Source organism: Mytilus edulis, chromosome 2 (genome assembly GCF_963676685.1).
Source record: "Mytilus edulis chromosome 2, xbMytEdul2.2, whole genome shotgun sequence".
In the NCBI taxonomy this organism is placed as follows: domain Eukaryota; kingdom Metazoa; phylum Mollusca; class Bivalvia; order Mytilida; family Mytilidae; genus Mytilus; species Mytilus edulis.
The window spans coordinates 67988499-68008486 of NC_092345.1; the positions used below are offsets into that span (position 1 = coordinate 67988499).

General features: G+C 34.1%; 1 protein-coding gene across 1 annotated transcript; it reads right to left on the reverse strand.

Moving 5' to 3' along the window:
- Positions 1-64: 64 nt before the first annotated feature.
- Positions 65-19698, reverse strand: LOC139510980 (uncharacterized). Its single transcript, XM_071297542.1, has 8 exons — positions 19665-19698; positions 16981-17163; positions 15803-15909; positions 14903-15029; positions 11478-11585; positions 9936-10316; positions 3054-3138; positions 65-902 (listed from the first exon to the last, which is right to left on the reverse strand). The coding sequence occupies exons 1-8, from the start codon at positions 19696-19698 to the stop codon at positions 368-370; spliced, it is 1560 nt and encodes a 519-aa protein (XP_071153643.1). The 3' UTR covers positions 65-367.
- Positions 19699-19988: the final 290 nt, after the last annotated feature.

Below are 19988 nucleotides of genomic sequence, written 5' to 3' on the forward strand. Positions count from 1 at the left end.
TCAAAAACTAAATCACGGCATAATTCACTCAAACTAATTCACGCAAATAAATTGGTCCATGAACTATAAATCTGTAACCCGAGGTTTATCAGCAAATAATGCTCTTAATTTTAAACTATCTGTCCATTCGCACGTAGCATTAATATTACGGACAACCATTTATGATATTTTAAGATTGTAACGATAGCATTTGGATTAAACGATACATTCCTCATTAACTACCTTTTTAAAAAAATCTTAATTTCGGAATTTTATTTGAAGGCCAACAAATACATTCAATCTTTGTGTAAGCTATTTATTGCGTCACTACATGAAGAGAGTTGAGAGTTTCCACTGAACATGAGGTTTGTATTTGATCAAAGGCAGACTACTCCAATTTACGTATTGTTACAATAGGTTTGAAATTGCTTTTCTCCAAGACTTGTTCGTCTGAGTCTGGTTTGAATGTACTAATTCTCTGTAATGTTCTAGGATTGTTGCCTTGTGATGTTTCTGCTTTGTCAAATAACGATTTAATACTATGGCCTGCTCCGTAATGCTGCGACATAAACCTCAGGTTTTCGAAAGGTTGATTTTCCATTGGCCGATGCCTAAAACTAACACTCGCAAATTCTGGCGTACTGATATTCTGTCGCCCTTTTATGTTCCTTTTGTTACTGCTACTGGAGGCTGAAGTAAGTCCATCATTCGAGTCTTCTCGTTTTGTTACATCGTACCGAGTAAAGGAAAGATTCCTAGACATTTTTTTCATCTCTGTAGATAATCGTCTCGCAAGACTTTTTCTGTCTTTTCTTTCTCTTTTTATTCGTTGTTCCTGTGCCACCATATCAGCGGAATATCTATCATATTCAGATACTTCAACTATTTCAAAATCCTTTTCTTCTGGAACATGTTTCGCTTTCCTGTGAAAAGAAAGTTAAATACTAGTATACCTTAAGTCAAGTTAAGAAAATGTAATTGAAATCATTATTTCCGAAATTCATTATGATTGTCCGACTTGCAGACATTGCGGTAACATCAATGACTGCGTTTTTCACCTCTGATTCCATTAGTTTGTCTGGTCATTGCTTTTCTCTTATGAATTATCTACCATTTTGTTATTCCGAGGTCTTGGTTGGATAGTTATTTCGTAGGCAATCAGATACCACTTTCGATTTGAAAATAAATGAAAAGTTATTCTCTAATAAACGACCTTTGTAATTAAAGTAAGTCTTTCTAATTTAACCTTCACCCGTACAGGTCAGACATTGAGACATCCAGAGTGAAGTTAATGCATTGGAAGCTTTAGAAGCAAAAGGAACTTGCTTTTTTTTCGTTTATTATTTGTACATAAATTAGACAGTCCGTCTACTCTTTAAACTGTTTAATATTTGTCATATCGAGGCCTGTTATAGCTTACTATGTGTTCTGGGTATTGCACATTTTTGAAGGACGTAAGGTGACCTGTAGTTCCAGTCGTTAGGGAGCTACTATTTGTATTTTATGGGGGATGGGGCTAGAATGAAACTTTGAAAAAGACAGGACAGGAGTTTTGAGTTTTAAAAAAGGCAGGGTGAGCAACTTTGAAAATAAATAAATTTAATTTAATAGAAAACAAACCAGGACCGAATAGATTGAAAAATTAAAAGGCAAGACAGAGATAATAACTTTATAAAAAATATGCAGGACGCAATTTGTCATCCTAGCCACCCCTCCCCATAAAAATCAAATGGTAACTCCCTTATCGTCATTTTGGTCTCTGGTAGTCATTTTTATTTTGATAAAACTATAGAATTATAAATCAAATCGTTTAATGATAAAAATAAGAAGATTATAGTTAAATGTTTTTAGGAGGAGGAGTGTCCACTACGGACAACAGAACAAGGATGTAAACACATACAGCAAATATAGTCAACAGAAATACAAATGGACGGTGAGACATTGTACATGTAAGAGGCTTAATAGTGATCTACAATCCTTTCCGTGTTGCATTAGGTAATCATATGTGTATTGAATTATATAGTTGTCTTAAAAACGCATAGTTTTGAATTACCCACATTTCCACAATCTTTTGAAAATTACTTTCTTATTGGGTACTTTTTGTTCCACAAAGCTGTTCCTTGTAATTATATATTAGGTTTAGATAAATAAATTATTTTCTTTTATCTGTTGTAAACTTTGTTAGCTTTTTCTGTTTGTAAAAACAAATAATGTTCTTTGAAATGAATAACAATACGATTTACTGTTCGGCTCTTTTTAATCAAATTTTTAAATCAAAGAAAAAAATGAAAATCTTATGTTGTGATAACGCTCTGTGGATCTTCAAGGGACACAAGATACGAGACATATAAATCATTAGTGAAAGGAAATTAGTGAATTCGTTTTAGCAGCCAGTATGGTTTGATTTTGTAAAAAAAAAAGCTAAGAAACATTGATGATGAATTATTCACTTGCAAGTTAATAATTCTTCCTCATTCAATCCGTATTTATGTGACAAATTTAACCCCTTAGCTAGAGGATTTACGCATGAATTATGCGTGTTCAGTTATTAAAAGGAAACATTGAAAATTAAACAAAGGTCAATCATTTGATTGAATGATTCGATCCAGAATAACATATTCTAATACAAATATAAACGATGTTTAACATTTATTTTTAACCTATGATACGATATTAAACAGACCTAGAAAAATTACATTGCTCGAGTTCGCTATATATTTATATCCATGTGTATGTATATATCGCTTAATATGACAAGAGGCAGTCTTCGGGATGAACTCTATAGTTAATGAGATGACTCTAGACTAAAATACATTATTTAAAATAATATTATCAATCCCATGCCTTCTAAGTTATAATACTGGTACCTTTGATAACTATGTGTTAACAAGACTTTGTATTATATTGATATACGTTTAGTATGGTATTAATTAATTATGAAAATATGAGTCAAATCGGTCGATGTTGACAGCAAATGCTTAATTTATGTAAAAATGTACCTTTTTTTTAATTTTAAGCAGATATTTACGATGACCCATCACTACACAAAACCATCTACAGAATAAAATACGTACCTGTTTTTCTTAATTACACAGAATGAGACAACGAATATGATAAGAACAGTACCGACAAATCCGAGAATAGTAAACATTAGCCAGTCTGTAAATATAATCAATTCATTCTTAAATTTTATCTTTATGTGTTCATATAACATTATTATCATATTGTATATGTATGTGTATGTATGACCGACCATTTTCTTGTGCATTCACATTGTTGTATGGTTCTATGTATAAGGGTCAGCACTATTTGCCTTGTCTTTTTAACACATCATAATTACATCACTCATTATTTCTGAAACAGTTTTGTACAATTTTGCACAAGGAAACTTTTAGAATTTAGAATCTTTGTTTTGAAAGCCGAATATGACGTTTCGTCCCCGAGGGTATCACCAGCCCAGTAGTCAGCACTTCAGTGCTGACATGAATATCAATTATCTTCATAAATTTCTGTTACAAAACTTTGAATTTTACGAAAAACTAAGGATTTTCTTATCCCAGGAATGGATCACTTTAGCCGTATTAGGCACAACTTTTTAGAATTTTGGGTTCTCAATGCCCTTTGTGACGGATGGGTTAACTGAAAGTCTGGACAGGCAGTAAAACAACGTCTGGTTCGTTTGATCGTATAATCTCAACTCAATATAGTAACATGATACATAACAATAGCACAACGTTAACAGAAGATATGATGACGTTAACAATGTGAATGGAAACGGCGTTAAAAGTAGTGTTAACGTTTGACGCGTAAGTTAAACTGTCTCTAAATCATCGACATACTCGGGGCCACCAGATGCAATGTCCATTAGCTGTGATATATAGTGGCATGCGGAAGAACAAAAATAGATTGATCTCATAAATAATTAAAAAAATATTAAATTATGAGATTACGTAAAACTCTTTGAATTTGACAGTCTTTTCACAAATAAGAAAAATTAACAAATCTGTTCACACACGTTAGTTTCTTCGTTCACTTCGTCTCAGATAACATTCCATGCTGTTGACTTCTAATGGGTAGAGTTTCGTCACGGGTCGATTTGTAATTCCTGATTTGGTACGCACCATAGCGACGCGTACTAAGCCGTCCTTGCCTTTAATAGTGTCCTGCACAACTCCAAGTCTCCAATGCACGCGCTTTGATTCGTCGTGTATCTGAACGACATCGCCTTCTTTAATCTTCCGAACGTCGACTCCAGCTCTTTGGTGATATTCTCGCAATGAAGTAAGGTATTCTCCTTTCCATCTTGTCCAGAAGTTCTCAATCAATTGTCTCTGTCGTATCGCTTGATTGTTCAAGTTTGTGTGTGTTAATTCACATACATTTAGATTGTCAATAGCACTATTTGACGATACATACGGTAAATTTGTTATCCTTCGTCCATGAATAAGATGGGATGGTGTAAGCGGCTCCGGATCTCTGATATCTGTTGAAATATACGTCACTGGTCGATCGTTGAGTGTGGCTTCGATCTCTGTTAATACAGTCCTTAGAGTCTCATCGTTGACACGTGCACGTCCTAATACTTTCTTAAGTGATGTTTTTGTTAAGCCAATCATTCTTTCCCACATGCCCCCGAACCATGGAGCTCTATTTGGGATGAATTTCCATTCAATGCCATAATTCTGAATATTTTCTTTAACTTTTCTAGAATTGCAAAGTCGTGAAATTTCGTTTGAAGCAGCTTTAAATGTTAGCGCATTGTCTGACATCATTATTTTCGGCACTGATCGTCGACTTACAAATCTCCGGAAACACAATAAAAAAGATTCTTCGCTGAGATCGTAAACTAATTCCAAGTGTACTGCTCGAGTGACAGCACATGTAAATAGGCAAATGTAAGCCTTCGATTCTTCGTTGTGTCTGTTCCTTATCGTTAGCGCTCCTGTGAAGTCTACACCGGTTATGCTAAAGGGTGTAGCATCTTGAACTCTCTCCTTTGGTAATGGTGGAATTTCTGGTGCGGGATAAGATTTTCCAATTACTTTTCGGCACGTTACACATTTCATCAATATAGATTTCACACACTGTCTTAATTTCGGAATCCAAAATGTTTGTTGTATGTATGCTAGAGTGATATTTATACCTGAATGTAGTGTTTTCTCATGTGCTTCTAACACTATCAAATGTGTAAGACGGTCCTTAGCCGGTAACAGATATGGAAACTTGACTGTTTCTCCTACTGTCGCATTGTCTATTCGGCGGCCACCACAACGTAATAATTGCTTTTCGTCTAGAAAGAGCTTTAATTGTCGCACAAGTGTTTTACGTTTTGTAGAATTATCTATACAATTTATTTCGTCACTAAATATTTTACCTTGTTTATATCTTATCCATAGGAATTTTGCATTTTCAATTTCATCAATATGTAATAAATCTTTCTTTCGTTCAGTTTCCGTTGCTCTGCAGTTTGTTGCGAATCTCATTACATATGCGGTAATGCGGGTTAGTTTTCTATAAGAATTGTACCGTTCGATATCTATGATTTCTCCTATACCAATACATACATTTTGATTATCCTCCATTGTTTCAATTTTGTCATCGTTCTCCGACATTGTTGTACATACACTAGACGTTACATTGTTTCCGTTCCATGTCGGCCAATCGTCTTTGCTGTTTAACCATTTAGGTCCACTAAACCATATTTCGTTCTGTTGCAATTCTTCAGATGTTATACCACGTGTAAGCAGATCTGCGGGATTGTCTTTCGTAGGGCAATATCTCCATACATTATCTCCACACAAACTTTTAATTTCTTCAATTCTATTTTTGATAAATTGTCTCTGTGGTTTTACGGATGCAAGCCAACTAAGTACGATTTGACTATCACTCCAAAATTGTATTTCACTGAAAGTTTCCGGAAAGTTTTTGCAAATATGATCAGCAAGTCTTGCTCCAATTACAGCCCCCATGAGCTCTAGTTTTGGTAAAGTTATAGTCTTGATAGGCGCAACTCTATTCTTTGCCATTACTATTGTTGGTTTTCTGTCATACATGATGTACGCGCATGCGCCATACGCATGAGTTGAAGCATCGGTAAATACATGAAGAGTTGGTAAATTTCTGTTATTCTCGTTTTGTGTCTGAGTACTTCGATGAATCTCTGTTTCTAAGCTCGATGCCAGATCTCGTGAAATTAATATCCATTTTGATTGGATATCTTCCGGTAATATTTCGTCCCACTCCAAATTAAGCTTCCAAAGTGATTGCATAAAGATTTTCGCTTTTACAGTAACTGGGCTTAATAGTCCTAACGGATCGAAAATCTTGGATGATTGCCGTAAAATATATCGTTTAGTTAGTTTTCCTTTTTTGTCCATCTCGAACGTGTTACTTTGATAAAACAACTTGTCCGATTTAGCGTTCCATTGCATACCAAGAATTTTAGTAAGCTCATCTTTGTCTAAGGTTTGTTGTTTGCTAGCGATTTCTTGTAATTTTGGACTGTTTGAATTCCAAGAGCGTAGGTTGAATCCGCCTTTCGTAAGTAATTCTCTCGATCTCCTGTAATAATCTATTACGCTATTTTCGTCATCAAAGCTAGTTAAAATGTTATCCACATATAAACCATTTTCAAGTGTATCTGAAAGTTTCCCCGGATTTTCTTTAAAGTGCTTGAGAAGTGTGGCGCTCAAAATGAATGGCGAACATGTAGCTCCGAAGAGTACGGACTTGAAGCGATATGTTATTAGTGGACTTGATGTGTTTGTAGGATCGCTAAGCCATAAGAACCTCGTTGCATCTCGGTCTTTCTCGTCGAGCTGTATTTGTAGAAATGCCTTTTCTAAATCTGAAGTTGTAGCATATTTCTTAGCGCGAAATCTCATAAGTATTCCCGTAATGTCATTCATAACAGGTGGGTGTGATTCTAAGCATTCATTTAGACTTGGATTATCTCTTCCATCTTTGCAGCTACAATCATAAACAATGCGTATTGGCGTAGTAGATGATTCCTTGGCAACAGGGTGATGTGGGATATAATGTACGGGTCGATCGGTAGGAAGTTTTGTTTCCTGAACCTTTTCAATAAAATGTCTTCTCTCCTGCTCCATTATGATATCTCCATACATTTTAAGTAAATCAGGTTTGTTTGCTAAACGCCTAATAACGCTACCTGTCCTCTGTTTAACCAATTCCATGTTATGCGGCAGCGGAAGGAAATCTGGTTTCCATGGTAACTTAGCTGTGTACTTTCCATTTTCTAGTATAATAGACTTTTCTCCGTATTCTCTTACAATTTCAGACTGACTTTTAATATTATCGCTTCCTGAAACCCCCAACAATTCTAAGTTCCAAAACTTTTCCAAGTCGCAAACAACGGCTCTGTGATCAGTTAAAATATTCATCATTGCCGATTGTTTTGAAGTACTTCCGTTCTTAGTTAGTACGGGTCCTGACAAGAGATAACCAATTTTCGACTTAACTGCGGTCGGTCCATTTCCTCTTATTATTTCATCTTCAACTATTGACCAGTAATAGTCTGCGCCAATCAATAAAGATATGTTAAACTTGTCTTCTGCGCATATCGGATGTGCGAGTCGTAAACCATGTAAGTATGGCAGTGCTTTGATTTCCCTTTGGGATTTTGTCTGAATAGGAGCGGCAATTTTTGGTACAATTATTACTTCTATTTCTATTCTTTGATTATCAACTGTTTCGATAGCTATGTTTGCTTTGTCAAGATGACGAACTTGTCCTTCGTTTCCTCCAAATCCAGATATTTTCAGTGCAGTCTTTTCGGTGGACTCAATTTCTAATTTTTTAGCTAAATCTTCAGTTATGAATGAGTTCTGTGCTCCCTCGTCAAGTAAAATATTTGACATTATCGATCGATTTTCGGACCAAACTGGAGTTACGGCAGTTTTCATTAAGACATCTGTATGTGCAGTTACAGTAGAATGTAAGGATGTGGTTAGCTCCAGTGGCGTTTCCTCTACGGCGGTATGTGCTACGGTCTTTTGTGTACTATACTGGTTTTCGGTCAAGCTCTTTGGTTCTGTGGTATGTACTTGGACATGTATACTCGTGTGATGTCTCTTTCCGCACTGGCGGCATTTAAATTCAGACTTACATTCAGCTACTCTATGACTTCCGAAACAGTTAAAACATACCTTTTTTCGCTTCACCATTTCTATTCGTTTCTCAACATCTTTCACGTTTTTGCATGTATTTGGATGGTGGGATTCTTCACAAAATAAACATTTCTTACGTGACTGTTTTCTGTTCTTTCCGGGAAATGTTTCGGCAATAAACGAAGCGGTCGGTAAAATTTCTAAATCTTCATTACTTGTACCTGTAGATTGTCCTGCGATCTGTACGCATACTTCCCTCTTTATGGCTGTTCTCAATGATTCGATGTCCCAGTCGTCGTTTCCGCGGTCTCGGGTTATGTTTTTTCGTACATCGGACGGCAACTTATTGTATATAATAGGCGTAAGAATGGCTCCAAATGTACTCTCGTTTGTTCCTAACGATTCTAATCCGCGTATGCTACACTCAATTCTGTCGGAAAAATTTCTCAAACTGTCTGCGTTTGACCTCGGTGCGGGTAAATCAATTAAATTTTGAATATATGCGTTCGTGATTTTGTGGTTCTGACCAAACCTCTCTCTCAGTATTGATACGGCTTGATAGTAATTTGCACTTGTGAGTGGTAAACCGGCGATACATTGCGCGGCTATTCCCTGAATTTGATTTTGCAAATACGTAAATTTCTGCACGTCTGTCAATGTTTGGTTATCGTGTATTGTTGATTGATACGCATCCCAGAAAGGTTGCCAGTTTAACAAATTGCCATTAAAATATGGTAGATTCAATTTTGGTAGCTTGTGGTAGATGCTAGAATTTGTTGCGCTCATTGACGATCTGTATTGCATATCATTATTCTGCATGGGATGTGGAGTATTACATGTAGATGTGGAGTTGATAAAAACAAAATCTGCTGCATTTGGATTTAAGTTCTGATTAGAGCTAGTTTCATTTGATTTGTGTTTCTGTTTTGAACTTGATGAATTGCGTACTTTTGTCAAAATTCGTTCTATATCTAAAACATACTGATCTGAGTCTTCTATCTCTGCTTCCATGTTTTCCTCTGCAATCTCCTCTAATATTTCATTATCAAGTTCCGAAAGAATATCCCTCTTCTTCTTCAAAGTTTCACATAGGCTTTCTATTTCGTCGCGTTGTGTTGTTTCTTTCTCTAATTCCTCTTCAATTTTTGAAATTAATCTCCGTGCGGCTCCTCGATGACCCACTCTAATGGCTTTCTTTTTCGTCATTATCCTCTGGTCACGACACCAATGTGACGGATGGGTTAACTGAAAGTCTGGACAGGCAGTAAAACAACGTCTGGTTCGTTTGATCGTATAATCTCAACTCAATATAGTAACATGATACATAACAATAGCACAACGTTAACAGAAGATATGATGACGTTAACAATGTGAATGGAAACGGCGTTAAAAGTAGTGTTAACGTTTGACGCGTAAGTTAAACTGTCTCTAAATCACCGACACCCTTCATCTTTGTACTTGTTTGGCTCTATTTTGATCTGATCGTCACTGATGAGTCTTAATGCCAGCCCATAATTAACTTGATTTATTTTAGATTTGTTTTTTCTCTTATATATTTCTTATCCTTCTTAGGTAACGACCATTTAACTTCAAAAAGAGTGAGGTATCATTTTTTTCCAAGCAGATTTCCATATTTTCCTAATAGATTACAATGTTAAATTTAAAATAAATATGATTATTAATAGCGTGAAATTTGTGAAATAATCTCACTTAGACAAAAAACACTTACCCCCCCCCCCCCCCTCCTCCCCCTTTCTTGAAAGTTAAATGGTTGTTCCCGAAAGCGCTATTTATTTGTCTTCCTTTATATTGAAGTAATAAAAATACCTAAAGAAGCGATCTTCATTTGCAGAGGATCAGTTGTTAGTAACTGTGAGAAAGTTGTTGCCTCTAAAGTATTGTCCTCTTCAGTTGTCAATTGGTTGGAAAATGTTGCTGCTTTGTCTCCCGTCGTAGTAACTTGTTTGATAGTCGACAATATGGTTGGTATTATCGATGATATCACATTATGTTGTGTAGTTGTGACTGGTTCCGTTGTTTCCTCTGATTCTGTATATTTTGTAATTATTTGGTTGCTTTCAGATGTCGTCGCACCTGTCTTTTCGGAAACAGTTATGTCAGTTGTTGAGTGTGTTGTCTGCTCCTGAACAGTTGTGACTTGATACTGTGTTTTGTGGTTACAAACATTGTTATTACCTTCAGTCGGCACTAGAATAGAAATGACGTTTTGGTAAAGCTCGACGTTGCCTAACTTAACGTCTTTGATGCAAGATCTCTATAGGAAACATTTCATTGTTTTTATATATTCTTTAAAAACCCTCAGACAAAGAAGACTCTAAATGGTACTGACAGCTCTAAGGCTATTTGAAAATTATATTTAAATTATTGATTGAAATAAAAATATCTAATCGCAACAACTCATGCATTTATACTTTGAAGAGAAAGGAAAGCTCACATCAAAGCAATACAAAATTGCATATAAAAAAATGCATTAACATGCTTTCATGTATTCTTTTTTTTCTAACCAAAAGTCTATCAATGTTTATGGTAAATGAAGGCTAATAACACTTTTTTCCAATTAGTTAATTCCTAAAATTGTAAAGACAATCATTGCTGAAACGTATACAATATTTATGAAAACGTTTTATATGTCATTATTTCAGTTAAAAACTAGTGCATGCATGATATAAAGCCCCTTTTAGTTTCTTATATAATAATGTAACAAGCATGCCTTTTTATATAGATTACTTTACTGTATTGGTTTTGGTCATTGTAGGGAGCTAAACGGTCAATTTACATGTACCTATTATTGATTACATATTTGTCATTTGTTCTCTTTTGTAAAGTTATCATAAGGAATCATACCACTTCTCTTTTTTTATATAGTCAGGGAAAGACAATCTTGATTAATTTTCTAGAACTTCGATAACAAGGAATATCTAACCTGTTTTAAAGAGAATCGATTCGCTTAAAATAATGTTTTTCAGCACCCAAACGTTTCATTGCACGACGTTAGGAGTTTTAATGCTACCTATTCATACTCTCAAACCTTTTTACGATTAAAATGAATTTGTAATACAGAAAATATAATATAAAAGTTTCTGATGTAGTCATTCATAAATGATAAAGATTGTGTTCGCTCATATAATTCTGAGTTGTCAAAATGTTGAATTTATAACTTTGTTACTATTGTTTTAGGAATAATTCTTTGCAATATAAGTTTTTGAAAATATACAAAAGCTTAGAGTTTTGCTTTTGAAAAACATTATACCAAAATACAATGCAAGACAAACTGAGGGTCGGCAGGTAATAAGTTTATACTTACACTTCTAACATGGCCATGTAATATAACATATTGGTAACTCATACCTTTGCATATAAAGGACAAACTGGTGTCACAGCCATCTGGACGAAGAGCGTAATATACGGAACTACTATAATGTAAAGATTGACAATTTCCTCCAGACATCGAGTTCACTGTAAAAGGTACATAAAGTATTAACCAATTATAAAATTATATTACAACAGATATGGATGCACGAAACAAACAACAATTTTGTTAATTCGTGACCTTTTATTACTGACTATGCGGGGTGGATTTTTGTTCATTATGACATTCCCCTTACGGTCATCTAGTTGTTCACTTCTATATGTCAGTTGGTCTCTGGTGGATAGTTGTCTCATAGGCAATCATACCATATATTCTTAGTTTTATATTAACCTAAAGTGTCGCCCTGACATCAGCTAATTCATCATTGGTATTTTATTTTCTGTAATTCAATGATTGAAATCCAATTTTATTGGATATAGGCATATGTGGTATGAGTGCCAATGAGACAACTTTCCATCCATGAAATAATTTATAAAGTAAACCGTTATAGTTCAAGGTACGGCCTTCAATACGGAGCTTTTAAAATTGGCTCACACCGAACAGAAAGCTATAAAGGGCCCCAAATATTACTAGTGTAAAGACATTCAAACGCGAAAAACAACAGTCTAATCTATATAAAAAACGAAAATACAAGAAACATTTGTGAACCACATAAACAGACGACAACCACTGAACATCAGATTCCTGACTTAGGACATGTGCAAACAATTACAGCGGGATTTAACGTTTTAAAACCTTTTCCCTTTTCTGAAACAATAGTACAACATCACAACATAGAAAGACACACTATAACATATCAATTGGAATGGCTTTAATGTTTACTTTGTTCTTTTAGTTTATAAACCATCATGAATCGACCAACCATCGTTAACCATACTATATGACTTTGTTTAAAGTGTAATACCACTATTGATTTCCCCTATTAGTCTTTGTTAAATTTGGCACTTTTCCAAAAAACGTGCAGAATTGTTCATTATTTCAAATAAAGAAATACTTGGAATGAGTAAAGATTATCCTGTACTACAATAGACAACATTTCAATCCAAACTTCGAAAAATAAATAAAGACCAAGTAACATACATGCCTCAGTGGGAATTGTATGTAGGGTATGCAGATCCTGTTTCCCAAGACGTACCATTGTGTTGCTCATGGCAATAAATAATGCATTGAAAAGTCGTTAGTGATCATAAGCTGCATTTGGTGAAGTCGCAAAATCAATTAAATGAGACAGAGATTCTACACAGATATTTAATAGCAGTGAATCAATTGATGATTGCGTTTGTAAAACTTTCGAATGGAGTTCTTTGACGTTACCATTAGGGAACCTTAGTTCATATCGGTTCCTTAAAGTGGCAGCTTTATTATCAAGGAAATGATACTACATAGAAGTGAAATTTGACAGATTACACTATCTCTTTTATCAAAAATTATATTCAATCTAACCTCTTCGTCAATTCTTGGATATAAGTCAATGTATGAAGCAAACATAGCTGTAATATGGCTTTTATTTTTCAAGTTTAATGGGATAGAAGTGTTCAATATATATCTAGACGTACATAATAAGATTAAAATTTGATGTGACGGCATGGGTACTTTTAAAAATTATCACCCTTTACTACAAACAAAAACAGCTGATCTACAAAATACACCATCTACTTGCCAGTATACATAATGTACAGTGTTACAACCCTAGATAAAGCCGACGAGGGAAGTCAGTTATTGACTAACGAAAACTTAATTGTTAAGAACCACGAGTCGGTCGAGTGGTCTAGGGAGCACGTTTGATACAGTCAATGCGGAATTGCTACGATATCACAGAAGCACAGATCAAATCTCGCTAGGAAAATAACAAACATTTGCAGTAGAAATGTTTACAGATATGAGATTGTTGGGCTGTATCTGAGACGAAGTATAGTTATGTATATATATATATGTCATGTACAAGTTGAAATTTTGTACATTGCTAAAATACAAGTTATAACATGTACAAAAGTACCTCGTACTGGTACTGGGTCGATGCAACTGCTGGTCGACGTTTCGTCCCCCAAAGTATCACCAGCCCAGTATTCAGCACTTCGGTGTTGACATGAATATCAATTTTGTGGTCATTTTTATAAATGTCCTGTTTACAAAACTTTTAATTTTTCGAAAAACTAAAGATTTTCTTAGCTTGTCTCAGGAATATGTTATATTACATGGCCATGTTAGATTACCGTATTTGGCACAACTTTTTTGAATTGTGGATCCCCAATGATCTTCAAATTTGTACTTGTTTGGCTTTATAACTATTCTGACATGAATGAGTCTTATGAAAACGAAACGCGCGTCTGACGTACCAAATTATAATCCTGGTACTTTTGATAACTATTTATAACATATACAAAATATTGCTTAAAAATGGTTTTAACCTGTACAAAATTTGAAAATAATAATAAAGCCTGCTTACACTGGCGATGCACAAAACCGTGCTCTCATGTCAATGATAATTTTACGCACTATCTCTCTCACACTCATATCACTCATTGGGAATCCAGACACAATTAAAATTGGATTTGCCAAAAGTTGAACCTGGTTTCTACTCAAGTATCCCTTTATTTGTTCATCTAAAGATGCAATTTTATAGCCGCCATGTTCATTAACATTCATTACTACCTCTTTTATGTTTCTTTAATTGTAGCTACGACGTAAGAAACATATCCGATATCATTTATATAACAGATATTCCATAACGGTTAACCAACTCGTGATGGCGGCTGTACAATTTACGAATTGATGATTTCAGATTCCCAATGCTTCACTATTGGAGAGCTGAAAAGGGTCTTCAGTATCAGTATTATTGGATACAGAACTTGCTTCAAATATTGCTTCTAAGTCTTCTTTTGTTTGAATACCAGGCGAGAATACCGAGTAATGTTTATTGACTACATGTGTTTTTTTAAAGCCTTTTAATGTGCTAAGTTATTATAAAAACTATTTATCTGGTCACCACATGTATCAAAAAGGAAACACAAACACATTAATGGACAATGACAAATAAATGATGAAAATACTATTCAGGGTAATGACATGTGTTGTAATAATAGAAACATATTTTTACTTTCAAATTTTGTACAAGTTACAACCATTTTTAAGCAATATTTTGTACATGTTATAACATGTATGAGGTACTTTTGTGCATGTTATAACTTGTTTTTTTGCATTGCACAAATTATAACATGTACAAAATTGAACAAAATGTGCAACTTGTACACGACATATATACTGCAAATACAAAATGTGATTTAATATTCAATAAACAAAATAAACGTGTATTTGTTTAATTTTATAGTTGTCTAATTGGAAATCATTCCACATGCCCCGACTTTTATATTTATGGTATATTACTTTTTTTAAACAACCTTACCTACTCTATATGTGTCCATACTTCGGAATCCTCCACATGTCTCTGCGCTGTTTCCCTGACAAACGTTGGAACATTCAGTGTTTGAATTAAAGGTTGTTGTGGATGAAAAGCACATACATGTCTTGCCCTAGAAAATTAATGCAAAGTCTAATTCAAAATAATTTCAAACTGGATAAATAAAATTATTATTACATAACCGGCGATATTGACGCTCACTGTTGGTAGTTTTTATTCCCCGAGGATTTCTCAGTAGTCAGTTCTTCTGTGTTGACATCCATTATTATTGATATGGTCATGATTATAGTTAAACTGTTCACAAAACCTTGAAATACTCTGGCTTTCCAGGAATACATTACCTTAGCTGTGTTAGCATGACGTTTGGGGATGTTTGGTCCTCCATGCTCTTCAACTTCGTACTTTATTTTGCCTTTTAAACTTTTTTAATTCACTGATGATGAGTTTTTTTGTAGACTAAACGCGCATCTGCCGCAAATACAAAATTTCAATCATGATATCTATTGTGAGTTTTTCACATGCAAACACCAATATGTCAATCTAATAAATACAGTAATTTTTATTAGCTTTAAGTGAGTCTTCGCTTGCTAACTTTTTGTCTTCGTTATCAAACAATGCAGTTATATAGTTACACATGATTTCATGCATCACTGCTAAAGCAATTATACAAACTTTTTAACTGTAGAAGACTCTGTATAGTTCTTTACATCATTGGTTCTTTTGGGATATATTTGTCTCCTGGCAATCTTGCCATATCTCCTTATGTGTAAATGGGGAAAATTATGACATATCTAAACTTGTTATGTGAAGAAGGACGACTGTTGCCATCGTAAAATGGAAGAAACAAATATTTTTATATTCATTACACTAAATAATCAAGTATACCTGTACTCCGAATAAAGAATATACACGACAGAATTCGAGGCATTCAACCATCTGATTGTTATCTATCTTTGATTTGATGGACAATGCTAACTTGTCTTCTTTACAACCTATGAATGACAAAGTAAACAGAAAGTATGACATATATAAATTTGTAATCGGCAAGCTGAAATAGGCTTATATTAAAACAAACAAATAACAAAAATACCGAACTCCCGGAAATTCCCAAATCAAATGGCAAAATCAAAACCTCAAACACATTCAACGAATGGATAACAATTGTCATATTACCGGTTTTTCGCATGTAGATAAGTTTTGATAAACCTGAACCTGGTGTTATAGTTAGCTAAACCTCTAACTTTTATGACAGTCGGCATAAAATTCCATAATATTGACAACGACGTTATGTGAACATAACAAACATACATAATACATGTACAAATGATAAAAATAAGGATACAGCCGTCAACTTTGTGTTATAATCTTAATCCATATAAAAACAAACAAATATGTCAACAATGAAACACAAAAAGGCATATAGACAAAGCACACTACATGACGCAAATATGAAAAATAAGAATACAAATATTACCATAATAGCACAACTACAATTGACAGATGTATAAGTACCAAGTCATGCCAAATGGATACTACCAAAAAAAGAACTTTCTGCTCAGACACAAATGACGTTTTACAAATCTGAGTAGCAGCTGCAAGCTCTTGAATATCGAATAAGTTGGGAAATGTTTGAGGTGGGGGAAATTGATAGTTTTGAAATTTTATCGTCTTGTTTGTCATAGATTATGTTATTGAGATGACCGCGAATGTTAAATTCGAGGTTCATGTAGAAAAAAAAAGACAGAAGAAGCCGTCACGGTGTCTTTTATCTTTTTAATTTCAAGTTCTAGGGAATACTTTAATATGGAATCCAATTATAATAATTGTTAATGGAAGGAACATCATCAATATATCTAAATATGAAAGATAGACAAGAAGAGGCGAACAGTTCGTTCCCGTATAAGTTTAGTTTTTTTCGATGGGCTTCTTAATGGAAATCTTTAGAAATTACCTGTAGGTCGGTATATCAGCAATTTCATAAAACATTTGTTGTGTTTTGTGGTCTGTATCTTTAAATTGTTTAAGACAAAAGTTACACAAATGTTGAAATAAATCAAGCCTACCTAGATATTCTGGCCACGGTTTTCCTAGCCATATTTTGGTATTTTGTATACTGCATGATGTTATGAAGTTCAGGAGTTCTGGTCCATAAAGCAGTAAGTTACCAGTGAGAACGTGTGTACAATAATCAGAAGCCTTGTTCCAGCTTCTACTCTCATGTATGAAATACAGAGTTCCTGTACAACCTGGATAATTAAGATTAATTTAATCAATTTCAGTAAGATTTTATAAACAGATGCGGATTTAGAAAAAAAAGTGTGCGCTAAACATTTTGACATATTTCTTGTTCATGTACATATCATACCGTAATTTAGTCCTATAATATCTGAACTCGGGGGCATTATTTTCTATATCCATTTCCTTTAACTGATTTTGCTCTTTTGTTTTGTTTTATTATAATCAACAATGTACATCAGACAAAACATAAAAAAAATGAAAATATCAGCATGAAAACGTTAAATAGTGAATATATAATGCGAAGGCATATACTATAGGACTAACCGTAATTACATGTATGTCTCTCTTTAATTTGTACTTTTGATTAATAAAATTTAAAAAAAAGAAAGAAAGAAAAAGATTGAAAATGAGAAGCTTGGATTTTCCATCCAGCAAATGTTCTAGTTTTCAAAAATACTTTCATTTAATTGAGTAAATTCTTGAAATATATTATTACAATGTTCAATAGTAATAAACTGACACAAATTATAGTTTTAAATCTTGTTAATTCATGACTACAAATGCATTCATATTTATTTCCATCAACGCAAGGCATGCAATTGTACACCAGGTTCTAATCCAAATTTGTTTTCTTTTAACGTTTCCGTATTGAAGGTTATTACAATTTGTTCCCAAAAAACTACTCAATGTACGCAATCTGTCAACTTGTACAAGGAACGATGCTTCGATCCCTAAAAGATGTTTGAATAGACGGAACAGAATTCCAGATAGTGTAAATAATTATTTTTCGAATTCGTGAAAAAACAAAAACAAATACATACAAAAATACTCACCCGTTGTTAGAATTAAATAAAAAACTACAAATTTATACATTTGTAAACCTATCCATAAGATTCATGTCATGTTGATATTTTGTTGATGACAATTTATCTAACACGGATGCTGTATAAAATCGCGGATTACGATAATCTCTGAATAACCAAGACGGAACTCTCTACTGATCTTTACATGTAAACATCTTTGTTAAAATATACTGACTTACTTTTAAAAACGCAACACTAGATTATTCTGCTTTATTTTCATTTTCGAATAGGCAATTTTAGTAAACTAAATGTATAAACATAAAATTCATGAATTATTTAATTATCTAAAAAAAGTTAGCAGTTCAACAGTTTAACAGATGACGTCATTTTTAAAGTTCAAATTATGTGGTATGCACTGAAAGCCTTTATTAGTGGATGTGTCACAGTCGAAGGCAATGACTACTTGCAACCAACGCCTAAATGATTGTCAGAAAGGTCAACCACTTCCGTTTGGCATGTTTTGATATCTGTTTTGTACCTTCTGATTTTGCCCCTGTCCATGCATTACAGTGAGTTATAGGAGTTAAGTGGCTTTAGCTCTAGTAGTTTTTGGGGCCCTTTTTATCTTGCTGTTCGGTGTGAGCCACGGCTCCGTGTTGAAGACCGAACTTTGACCTATAATGGTTTACTTTTACAAATTGTGACTATTCGGTCGTACTGATCTATTTAATAATGTGCATGTATATATATCTGTCTCAAGTCAGAAGCATGGAATTCAGTTATTGTTGTATTGTCTTTCATATTTGTTTTTCGTTTATTTTATTGTTTTTGGTCATTAATCATTAATCGCCGTTGGGTTTATTAATTAAAATCTTCACATTTTACCATAATTGAGTTGGGACCATTTTACTATTCGTTAAGGGTTTGCTCATTGTTTAAGGTCGAACGGTGACATAAATATATATGTATATGTTACCTCTGTTGGATGAATGTCGCAGTGGCAATCAAGGAAAGATTTGTCCGTTGGGTCTGACTTTTCTGTACAAAATCAGCTTCATTAAACAAATAGCACTCAGCTGAAATTGACAAAAATATTTTAAAATGTCTCATAATGATTGTGAAAGGTCTGCTCTAATATGTCAATAACTTGTTAATTTCATGCGAATAAATAAACTCATCATAGATACCAGATTGAAATTTTATATATACGCCAGACGTGCGTTCGTCTACAAAAGACTCATCAGTGACGCTCGAATAAAAAAATATTAAAAAGGCAAAATAAAGTAAGAAGTTGAAGAGCATTGAGGACCAAACGTTCCTTTAAGTGTTGCCAAATGCAACTAAGGTAATGTATTCCTGAGATGGAAAAGCCTTAGTATTTCAAAAATCGAACGTTTTGTTAACAGTTAATGTGTAACTACGAACATATCAATGATAAGTCAAGTCAACACAGAAGTGCTGACTACTGGGCTCTGATGATACCCTCGGTGAATTAAAACTCCATCAACAGTGCCATCGACCCAGTGGTTGTAAATAAACTCATCATAAATACCTGGATGCAATTTTATATTTACGATAGATTCGCGTTTCGTCTACAAAATACTCATCATTGACGCTCGAATAAAAAAAAATGTTCAAAAGGCAAAATAAAGTACGAAGTTGAAAAGCATTGAGGACCAAAAATTCCTAACAATTTTGCAAAATACAGCTACGGTAATCCTCCTGAAGTAGAAAAGCCATAGTATTTCAAACACCCTACGTTTTGTTAACAGTTAATCTATTATAATTACGAACATATCAATGATAACTCAAGTCAGCACAGAATTGCTGACTACTGGGCTGGTGATACTCTCGGGGATTGAAAACTCCACCAGCAGTGGCACCGACCCAGTGGTTGTAAATAGACTCATCATAGATACCAGGATTGAAATTTTATATTTACGCCAGACGCGCGTTTCGTCCACAAAAGACTCATCAATAGACATGCGTGAACATGATAAAGTGTTGTCGGGATCCGATTTATTAAATAA